The 11,699-nt window shown below is 42.4% G+C and overlaps 1 protein-coding gene across 1 annotated transcript in view; it reads left to right on the top strand.

The window, feature by feature from the left end:
* Positions 1 to 10,888, top strand: part of LOC130917686 (latent-transforming growth factor beta-binding protein 4-like) — a 71,638-nt gene extending 60,750 nt beyond the window's left edge. Inside the window, exons 26-32 of the mRNA XM_057839324.1 lie at positions 871 to 1,011; positions 3,965 to 4,117; positions 4,198 to 4,272; positions 7,180 to 7,288; positions 7,387 to 7,631; positions 9,811 to 9,963; positions 10,379 to 10,888. Coding sequence (XP_057695307.1) covers positions 871 to 1,011; positions 3,965 to 4,117; positions 4,198 to 4,272; positions 7,180 to 7,288; positions 7,387 to 7,631; positions 9,811 to 9,963; positions 10,379 to 10,521 — 1,019 coding nt within the window. The 3' untranslated portion in view covers positions 10,522 to 10,888. The remainder of the gene's footprint in view (positions 1 to 870; positions 1,012 to 3,964; positions 4,118 to 4,197; positions 4,273 to 7,179; positions 7,289 to 7,386; positions 7,632 to 9,810; positions 9,964 to 10,378) is intronic.
* The last annotated feature ends 811 nt before the right edge of the window (positions 10,889 to 11,699 follow it).

The following is an 11,699-nucleotide window of genomic DNA, read 5'->3' on the forward strand; positions in this document are numbered from 1 at the left end:
ACTAGTAGTTCGCCATTGTTGATGTCAATAATTACACCATGCGCACTCATGGTACTAACCCATAAAAGCAGTTGGACCCAAGCGCCACCAGTGGGCGCCAAACACCAAAAAACAAGTAACAAGCGGACATTCGACTGTACTGTCATTTTAATCTGTTTGAGCGGGGCATGTGTGTTAATTGCGTCAAATATTTTAACGTGATTAATTTTTTAAAAATTAATTCCCGCCTGTTAACACGATAATTTTGACAGCCCTAATAAATGAACATACTTATATATTTTATATATTTAAAAATATATATGATTAAAAAAAGTAATATTTTTGGAGATTTGTGTAAAAATAATAATGATTTAAAAAAAATTTTTTTTCATTCTCTTTTGTGTTTTTTCAATGCAAGCAAAATAAATGAAGATATTACAACCAAAGCATTTGTAATTGCAATCATTTTCTGGGAGAAATTCAGCATTATCTTATTCTGACAGGATTGCAGGGGTGCCAATACTTTTGGCCAGCAGTGTAAATGCAAAATTTTTATATCACTAATACATACATATATATTTAAATGACTAATATAAATATTTAAAGAGTTCTATGAATATAAAAGAAATCATTATTTCATCCATATAAAAAAAATTATGCATGAAAGGGTTAAATTTCGAGCAGATGTACTTTCAGGCATCAAGTGGTTAAAGCCATAGATGTTCTACCTGTGTGCTGGCATCTTATGTTGCTTGCCCAGGCTTTTAGCTCATCGGTCAGCACCCTCGACTGCACTTTAGGTAGATATGTTGAGAAATGCTAAAGTAGCACGAGCATACTAGCGTTTTTTTGTGTTCCGTCAAGTTTTGTGTGGTGTTTGTACGCATTCAGACCTGGACGAGTGCGAGCTGGAGAGTTGCGAGGGCGGCTCCTGCGTCAACACCTTGGGTTCTTACTACTGCAGCTGCCCGCCGCCTCTGCTTCTGGACGACACGCAGCAAAACTGCGTCAACGCGTCGCATCTCAACCTGGGTCAGACGCCGCCTTACTCCTTCGCTTTCATTCGTTTTGACAAAAAAAAAACATCGATGACATGAAACAAGACTGCTTTGCTGTGGTAGATACAGATCTAAGCCCCGCCCATTTGATTTTGGGGCATTTTGGAGTCACTTCCTGTTGACTTGCGGGCAATTCGGGGACACTTCCTGTTGTTATCAGGTCACTTCCTGTTGATTTTTTTAGACATCCAATCTGGGAACTGGGAGGGCTGACAGCGAATTTACGTTTGCCAAAACTCCCACTTTAAATGGTTCAGACGTATAATGTCGCCAATGGCAACCAATGAGTTAAAAAAAAAACAGCAAAACAAGGTTTGGTTGTGAAATAAACTAGTTAGGACTTTATTTAAATGTCAATGCAGTGACTTTGATGGGCGGCCATGTTGGTAGGGGCGAAAAATGAGGCTTCTGCCATAATTGAAATTAGCTTCTCACGAGTTGACGCCCAATTCAATTGACGTGGGAGGTTGAATGTTTTCTCATTCGTTGCCAGCCCTCCCACTTCAAGTGGGTTGGATGTCTACTGCCGTCAATGGCGGCCAATGAGTTAAAAATCAAAAAAATCAAAAAAGGTGTTTGTTGAGAAATAAGCTAGTTAGGACTTCATTTTGAATGTCAATTAATTGTCTTTTATGGGTAGGTTGCACCCTACCAACATGGCCTCAGGGCGGCCATGTTGGTAGGGGCGAATGATGGTCTTTTCATGGTTCTGCCGTCAATTGAAATGAGTCTACGACGAGTAGACGTCCAATCCAGTTGACGTGGGAGTTTACTGTTTTGTCATTCACTGCCAAACCTCCCACTGCAAATGGATCGGACGTCTCCTGCCGTCTATGGCAGCCAATGATTTAAAAAAAAAAAAAAAAGCCAAAAAAAAGGCTTTTGTTAATACTTCATTTTAATGTCAGTTGTCTTTGATGGGTATGTTGCCCCTACCAACATGGCCGATTGGTAAGGGCGAATGATGGTCTTTTCATGGTTGTGCCGTCAATTGAAATGAGTTTACGACTAGTAGGCGTCCAATGCGATTGACGTGGGAGGTTTAATGTCTTCTCATTTGCTGCCAACCCTCCCACTTCAAATGGATTGGACGTCTACTCCAGTCAATGGCAGACAATAAGTTAAAAAACACTAACAAAGTTTTTAGATGAGAAATAAGCTAGTTAGGACTTCATTTTAATGTCAATTAATTGTCTTTGATGGGTAGGTTGCCCCTACCAACATGGCTGCCCTGAGACCACATTGGTTGGGGAAAATGATGGGCTTTTCATGGTTCTGGTTCTGGTTTATGACTAGTAGACGTCCAAATGGCAGCCAATGAGTAAAAAAACCAAAAAAAACAAAAAACAAAAGGTTTTTGTTGAGAAATAAGCTAGTTAAAACTTTATTTTGATGTCAATACAATGACTTCGATGGGCGGCCATGTTGGTAGGTGCGATGAATGATGCTTCTGCCATGAATTGAAATGAGCTTCTCGCGAGCAGACACCCGATCCAATTGAAGTGGGAGGTTGAATGTTTTCTCATTAGCTGCCAGCCCTCCCTCTTCAAGTGGGTTGAGCGTCTCGCGTCGTCCATGGCAGCCAATGAGTGAAAAAAAACAGTTTTTTGTAAAGAAATAAGCTAGTTAGAACTTCATTTTAATGTCAATGAATTGTCTTTAATGGGTAGGTTAACCCTACGTACATGGCCGCCCTGAGGCCACGTTGGTAGGGGTGAATGATGGTCTTATAATGGGTCTCCCGTCATTTGTAATGGGTTCGACTAGTAGAAGTCCAATGGTGGTTGACAGTGAATGCATGTTCGCCAAAACTCCCACTTCAAATAGGTTGGACATATAATGTCGCCAATAGCACCCAATGAGAAATAAGCTAGTTAGGACTTGATTTGGATGTCAATGCATTGACTTTGAAGGGCGGCCATGTTGGTAGGGGCTAAAAAATTAGGCTTCTGCCATGAATTGAAATGAGCTTATCACGAGTAGACGCCCAATTCAATTGACATGGGAGGTTGAATGTGTTCTCGGTCGCTGCCAGCCCTCCCACTTCAAATGTTTTGGACGTCTACCGTCGTCAATGGCAGCCAAAGATTAAAAAAAAAAGTTTTTTTTGTTTGTTTTTTTTAGGCTAGTTAGGACTTCATTTTGATGTCAATGCACTGACTTGGATGGGAACGTTGCCTAAGGGCGGCCATGTTGGTGTGGGCGATGAAGGCTCATTTCATGCTTCTGCAGTGAATTTACATGTATTTATCACTAGTAGATGTCCAAATCCATTTGAAGCGGGAGGGCTGACAGCAAATAAACGTTTGCCAACCCTCCCACTTCAAATGGATTGGACGTCTAGCGCAGTTAACGGCGGCCAGTGAGTTGAAAAATCTAACAAGAAAAGGTTTTTAGGCTAGTTAGGACTTAATTTTGATGTCTAGGCATTCTTGGATGGGAACGTTGCCTCAAAGCGGCCATATTGGTGGGGCGATGAAGACTCTTTTCATGCTTCTGCAGTGAATTTCCATGTATTTATTACTAGCAAATGTCCAAATCCATTTGAAGCAGGAGGGCTGATAGCGAATGAACGTTCACCAACCCTTCCACTTCAAATGGATTGGACATCTAGCACCGTCAATAGTAGCCAATAAGTCTAAAAAAAAAAAAAAAAAAGTTGTTTTTTGAGAAATAAGCTAGTCAGGACATAATTCTGATTTCAATGCATTGACTTGGATGGGAATGTTGCCTCAGGGCGGCCATGTTAGTAGGGGCGATGAAGGCTCTTTTAAAGCTTCTGCTTTGAATTTCCATGTATTTATCACTAGTAGATGTCCAAATCCATTTGAAGCGGGAGGGCTGGCAGGGGACAAACATCAGTTCAGATGGGTCAGCAGCTACCTTTGCGCATTTTTGCATGTATGTGTGTGTGTCTGTGCTTTCAGACGAGAACTTGTCCGTGTGCTGGCAGTCGGTGAGCGCCGAGTTGATGTGTCAGAGCCCCCTGCTGGGCGCGCGAATCACCTTTACCGACTGCTGCTGCCTCTACGGCCAAGGCTGGGGGATGGAGTGCGCACTCTGCCCAGAAATGGACACGGGTAACCTCAGAAATTTCACAAACGAAAAAAAGCCTTTTTTAGTCAGTTTTTGGTCCGTTTTTTGGTGATGATTTCCACAGAGGACTTTAGCCGGCTGTGCAGCTCCTTCCCTCCGGACGTCTTCCCGGATTCGCTCGGACCAGGAAGAAGCACGGGTACGAATGCTCCCTGATTTTACCCAAATCAATGATTTATGTATTTCTGTACCACAGAGTATTGGGGCCAGAGAAAGAAAAATAAAATTAGGACCATGACAATAATGTACTCTCCAAATCAACAGTGACCCCGAAATGTCCCCAAATCAACAGGAAGTTACGTAATATCAACAGGAAGTGACCCGATATCCAGTGGAAGTGACCTGAAATGTTCCCAAATAAACAGGAAGTGGCCTAATATTGCCAGGAAGTGACCCGATATCAACAGGAAGTGTCTCCAAAATGCCCAGCAATCCACAGGAGGTGACTCAGAAATGCCCCCAAATCAACAGGAAGTGACTCTGAATTCCCCCAAATCAACAGGAAGTGACCCAGTATCAACAGGAAGTGATCCTAAAATGTCCCCAAATCAACAGGAAGTGATGTAATATCAACAGGAAGTGACCCGATATCAAGTGGAAGTGACCTGAAATGTTCCCAAATAAACAGGAAGTTGCCTAATATTGCCAGGAAGTGACCCGATATCAACAGGAAGTGTCTCCAAAATGCCCAGCAATCCACAGGAAGTGACCCAGAAATGTCCCCAAATCAACAGGAAGTGACTCTGAATTCCCCCCAAATCAACAGGAAGTGACCCAGTATCAACAGGAAATTACCCTAAAATATTACCAAATGAACAGGAAGTGATTTAATATCGACAGGAAGTGACCCCATATCAAGAGGAAGTGACCCGGAATGTTCCCAAATGAACAGGAAGTGGCCTGATAGTACCAGGAAGTGACCCGATCTCAACAGCAAGTGTCTCCCAGATGCCCAACAATCAACAGGAAGTGACCCCGAAATGTCCCCAAATCAATAGGAAGTGATGTAATATCTACAGGAAGTGACCCGACATCAAGAGGAAGTGACCCGAAATGTTCCCAAATGAACAGGAAGTGGCCTGATATTACCAGGAAGTGACCCGATCTCAACAGGAAGTGTCTCCCAAATACCCAACAATCAACAGGAAGTGACACCGAAATGTCCCCAAATCAACAGGAAGTGATGTAATATCAACAGGAAGTGACCCGATCTCAACAGGAAGTGTCTCCCAGATGCCCAACAATCAACAGGAAGTGACCCCCAAATCAACAGGAAGTCACATAATAACAAAAGCAAAGACCTTAACATGTCCCCAAATCAATAGGAAGTGACCCTGAATTGCCCCCAAATCAACAGGAAGTGACCCGGTCTCAACAGGAAGTGACCCCGAAATGCCCCAAATCAACAGGAAGTGACATAACATCAAAAGGCAGGACCCTGAAATAGTCCCCAAATCAACAGGAAGTGACGTAACATCGACCGGAAGTAACGTCAAATGTTACAAAACGAATAGGAAGTGACCTGATATCAACAGGAAGTGACTCCAAAAAGCCCCCAAATCAACAGGAAGTGCCCTGATATTGACAGGAAGAGATCCAATATACGTGACCCCGAAATGCCCAACAATCAACAGGAAGTGACCCCGAAATGTCCCCAAATTAACTATGTGATATCAACAGGAAGTGGACTCATATCAAAAGGAAGTAACAATGAAATGCCCCCAAATTTTAACAGGAACTGACTTGTTTTCCTCACGATGTGACCCGATATCAACAGAAGGTCACCCCAAAATTCCCTCAAATCAACAGAAAGTGACATGATATCAAAAGGAGGGATGCTGAAATGTCCCCAAATCAACAGGAAGTGACATTGTATCAAAAGGCAGGACCCTAAAATGTCCCCAAATCAACAGGAAGTGACCCGATATCAAGAGGAAGGGACCCGAAATGTTCCCAAACAAACAGGAAGTGACCTGATATGAACAAGAAGTGACCCTGAAATGACCCAATATCAACAGGAAGTGTCTCCAAAATGCCCCCAAATCAATAGGAAGTGGCCTAATATCAACCGGAAGTGACCCTGAAATGCCCCTCGAATCAAGAGGACGTGTTCTGACATCAACAGGAAGTGATGCTGAACACCACCAAATCAATAGGAAGTGACTTATTATCAACAGGAAGTGACCATGAAATGCGCCAAATCAACAGGAAGTATCCCTGAAATGCCCCAAATCAACAGGAAAAGACCGTGAAATGTCCCCAAACGAACAGGAAGGGGCATAATATCAAAAGGAAGGACCCTAAAATGTCCCCAAATCAACAGGAAGTGACCCTGAAATGCCTCCAAATCAACAGAAAGTGGCCTAATATCATCAGGAAGTGATTCCAAAATGCCCCAAAATCAATAGGAAGTGGCCTAATATCAACAGGAAGTGACCCTGAAATGCACCCAAATCAACAGGAAGTGGCCTAATATTAGTAGGAAGTGACCCCAAAATGCCCCCAAATGCATACGAAGTGACACGACATCAACAGGAAGTGACCTCGAAATGCCCCCAAATCAAGAGATGATAGCAACAGGAAGTCATGCCGAACACCACAAAATCCACAGGAAGTGACTCCGAAATGCCTCCAAATCAACAGGAAGTGGCCTAATATTAAGAGGAAGTGACCCCAAAATGCCACCAAATGCATACGAAGTGACACGATATCAACAGGAAGTGACCTCGAAATGCCCCCAAATCAAGAGATGATAGCAACAGGAAGTCATGCCGAACACCACAAAATCAACAGGAAGTGACCCCGAAATGCCTCCAAATCAACAGGAAGTGGCCTAATATTAATAGGAAGTGACCCTGAAATGCCTCAAAGTTAATAGGAAGTGGCCTAATATCAATAGGAAGTGACCCCAAAATGCCCCCAAATTAACAGGATGTGACCCGATATCAACAGGAAGTCACTCTAAAATGCCTCCGTTTTTTCTTTCTTTGACCGAAAACTCCATCGTTATTCACTAAATGATTTGCGGTGTCTTTGTCCTCCTCAGGACCGCCTTTGTACCCTCCGTTCAGCAGCGAGACCTTCCCGCCGGACTACGAAGACTATTCTCCTCGGGCGGCGCCGGACGACGTCCCCCGAGGACGCCCGCGCTTTGAGTAAGCGCAAACAAACAACAAATTTACACCTGAAAAAAGTTAATTTATCTTGTAATGAACTCTTTGGCTGTTAGCTAATGAGTGAATTTCGTGCGCAGCGTGGGTTATTACACGGAGAGAGACTACGAGGGGCCGGCGCCGTTCCCCCGCCCGCCCGCCGACCGGAGACGGGGGTTCGGAGGCGGAGCGCCGCCCGAAGTCTCTCGGCCTGACGCGCCCGGTCTGAGTTTGGCGCCTCTTCCGGGAGGACCTCCTTACGACGAGAGCGAGGAGGAGGATTCTTGGGGACCCGGGCCACCCTTCCCTCCTTACACGGGAGGCCGTCCCACCAGACTTTATGAACGTAAGTCTATGACTAAATTTGCCAAAAACATGCCAATTCATTTCTAATCGGCCAAATTTCCCATTGATTTCCAATGCCCCGCCATTCATTTCAATGGCAAAAAAACATTCACTGCCCCAGTTACCCCAAAATGCTGCAAATCAACAAGTGACCCTGAAATGCTCCCAAAATTCAACAGCAAGTGACCTCAAAATTGCTTCAAATCAACAGGAAGTGACCCAATATCAATAGGAAGTGCCACTTATATATAAGTGATCTAAAATCAACAGGAAGTGAGGTCAAATGTCCCAGAATCAACAGGAGGTGACCCCGAAAGGCCATAAAATCAACAGGAAATTGCACCAAATCAACAGGAAGTGAACTAATACCAACAGGAAGTGACATCAAATGACCCAAAATTAAAAGGAAGGAAGGACCCACTTTCTACAGGAAGTGACAAGCTGTCGAGAGGAAGTGACCCTGAAATGCACACAGATCAACAGGAAGTGACCTAATATCAACAGGAAATGACATCAAATGATACCCGATTTTAACAGAGCGTAACCTAAAAATGCTCCATATCAACAAGAAGTGACCCGCTATCAACAGGAAGTGACCCTGAAATGCCATCAGATCAACAGGAAGTGACCTCAAATTGCACCAAATCAACAATAAGTGACCCTGAAATGCCCCCAGATCAACAGGAAGTGACCTGTTATCATCAGGAAGTGACCTCGAATTGCACCAAATCAATAGGAAGTGACCTAATACCAATAGGAAGTGACATCACATAACCCAAAATTAACAGGAAGTGACCCGCTATCACCACGAAGTGACCGTGAAATGCCCCCAGATCAACAGGAAGTGACCTAATATCAACAGGAAGTGACCTCAAATTGCACCAAATCAACAGGAAGTGACCTAATACCAATAGAAAGTGACATCAAATAACCCATAATTAACAGGAAGTGACCTAATATCAATAGGAAGTGACCCCATAATGCGCCAAATCAACAGGGAGTGACCTAATACCAACAGGAAGTGACATCAATGACCCAAAATCAACAGGAAGTGATCTGATTTCAACAGGAAGTAACCTAAAAATGCTCCAAATCAACAGGAAGTGACCCGGATATGCCCTTAGATCAACTGGAAGTGACCTAATATCAACAGGAAGTGACCTCAAATTGCCACAAAGCAATAGGAAGTGAACCGATTTCAACAGGAAGTAACCTAAAAATGCTCCAAATCAACAGGAAGTGACCCGGATATGCCCTTAGATCAACTGGAAGTGACCTAATATCAACAGGAAGTGACCTCAAATTGCCACAAAGCAATAGGAAGTGGCCCGATTTTAATAGGAAGTAACCTAAATATGCTCCAAATCAACAGGAAGTGACCCGTTATCAACAGGAAGTGACCCTGAAATGCCTCTAGATCACAGGAAGTGACCTAATACCAATAGGAAGTGACATCAAATGACCCATCATTCATAGGACGTGACCGGAGTTCTACAGGAAGTGACCCAAAATGTTTCTAATCAACAGGAAGTGACACGTTTCTACAGGAAGTGACCCAAAATGCCCCAAATCAATAGGAAGTGACCTGCTATCAACAGGAAGTGACCCTGAAATGCCCCCAAATCAACAGGAAGTGATCTATATCAACAGGAAGTGACCCGCTATCAATAGTAAGTGACCCTGAAATGCCCCCAGAGCAACAGGAAGTGACCTAATATCAACAGGAAGTGACATAAAATGAACCAAAATTAACAGGAAGTGACCCGCTATCAACAGGAAGTGACCCTGAAAGGCCCCCAGATTAACAGGAATTGACTTATATTCAAAAGGAAGTGACCTGAAATTGCACCAAATCAACAGGAAGTGACCTAATACAAATAGCAAGTCAGATAAAATGGCCCAAAATTAACAGGAAGTGACCCTGAAATTGCACCAAATCAACACGAAGTGACCTAATATCAATAGCAAGTGACATAAAATTGCCCAAAATTAACAGGAAGTGACCCGCTATCAACAGGAAGTGACCCTGAAAGGCCCCTTGATCAACAGGAAGTGACCTGAAATTGCATCAAATCAACAGGAAGTGACCCCGACATGCCCTCAAAATGTTCACATTTAGAAAAAAGCACAGGTTGTATCCATTTGTGAACGCGTGACGACATCACTTCCTGCGCGTTTAGGTCGCTACGACGCGTACGCCGGCCTGAGCGCCGCCGAGGATTGCGGGATTCTGGACGGATGCGAGAACGGGACGTGCATCCGCGTGGACGAGGGCTACACCTGCGACTGTTACCACGGTTACCGGCTGGACGCCGCCACCATGACGTGCATCGGTGAGACCAAACGTTTGCATATCGTGTATATTTTGGGTCACTTCCTGTTGATTGGGAGTCACCTGTTTGCTAATTTTGGGGCAATTGTTACTTCCTGTAGTTTTCGGGGCAATTCATTGTTACTTCCTGTTGATTTTGAGTCACTTCCTGTTGAATTTGAGTCACTTTCTATGGATTTTTGAGAACATTTGGGTCACCTCCTGTTGTGTTCCTGGACTGTTTAATGTCTATGAATGATGTGTTTCTGGTTATTTGGCTGTACCCGTGCATTATATGCCCCTACTTAACCAAATAGGGCAGCCATATTGGTGGGGTCAACATTCCCATTAAGGCAATTGAAAACAAGTCCTAGCATGCTCATTTGCGCTAAAACAAAAGATCTTTTTTACTGACTTTTTTTTTTTCTTTCCGGCAGACATTAACGAGTGCGAGGGTGGCGCCGATGTGGACTTCCCGTGCGTCAACGCGCGCTGCGTCAACACGGACGGCTCCTTCCGATGCGTTTGCCAACGTGGCTACGTCATGTCGCGGAGGCCGAACCGCTGCGTCCCCGCCTAGACCGGACGGAACCGGTCAAACGCGGACTGATCAAGCTGAAGGACTGAAATATAGTGTTAGCAGCTGTGTTAGCTCAGTTTAGACGCTACTCGAAGCAGTGTTAGCTTTAGTTAGCGTCGTTCACCTTTGCTAAATGTAAACTATTTTCACTACAAATACACGGTTGATTTAAATATATATATTTTTTTGTAATATAGCAAACGAGTTTACCGGGTGTATGTGTTTCAAAATATGGACAAAAAAAAAAAATCATGAAAACACGAGTCTGCTGCTTTATTTAATTAAATCAATATACAGGACTTTTATTTTGAAGGGTATTGTTATAATGTTGTTTTTGGAGGTTTTGCTATTTCGCATGTTTTTTTTTTTTTTTTTTTTTTTTTTAATTTTTTATGCTTTATGACGTTGACTATCGTTTTTTGACGGGTGGTTTTGAAGAAGATTTGTAATTTTAATTTTTGCTGATTTTTTTTCATTGTTTGCAGGATTCTTTTTTCAGTAAACCATTTTCATGTTTTACAGACTTTTTATAGGTTTTCGATTTTTGAAATTTGTTTGGAAAAAAATTTGAAATTTTCTCCCATTTAAAAAAAAAAAAAAAAAACCTGCAGGTTTTTTTTTTTTTTTTTTTTTTTTTTTTTTTTAGGTTTTTTGCATTTTTTTTTTTTTTTAACTTTTTGGCAGTTTTCAATTTTTGAGATTTTATGTTTTATGCGTTTTCTGTGTTTTTTTTTTTAAACTTTTGGGTGGTTTTCAATTTGTTTTTGGCAGGTTATATTTTTTTCTGCATTTTTTATTTCAATTTTCACTGGATATTTTTTAGTGTTTTTCGCGTTTTCTGTGGTTTTTCGACTTTTTGGCGGTTTTGTTCCCAAGATTTGTCCTTTTAATATTGCCAATTTTTGTAGTTTTGCAGTTTTTTTCCACTGTGTTGGTGGGATTTTTTTTTTTTTTTTGGGGGGGGTTAAACCATTTCACGTTTTATACTTTTTGGCGATTTTAAATTTTCGAGATTTGTTGTAGTTTTTAGCAGGTTTGTAATTTTGTCCCTTTTTTTAAAACGTTTTTCGTGTTTTTTGTGATTTTTCGACTTTTTGGCAGTTTTCAATTTTGAAAGATTTGTATTATTTGTATACTGTTTTGGGGTTTTCTTTTGTTGGGAATTGTTGTTTTTTGCA

This window comes from Corythoichthys intestinalis, chromosome 6 (genome assembly GCF_030265065.1).
Source record: "Corythoichthys intestinalis isolate RoL2023-P3 chromosome 6, ASM3026506v1, whole genome shotgun sequence".
NCBI lineage: Eukaryota > Metazoa > Chordata > Actinopteri > Syngnathiformes > Syngnathidae > Corythoichthys > Corythoichthys intestinalis.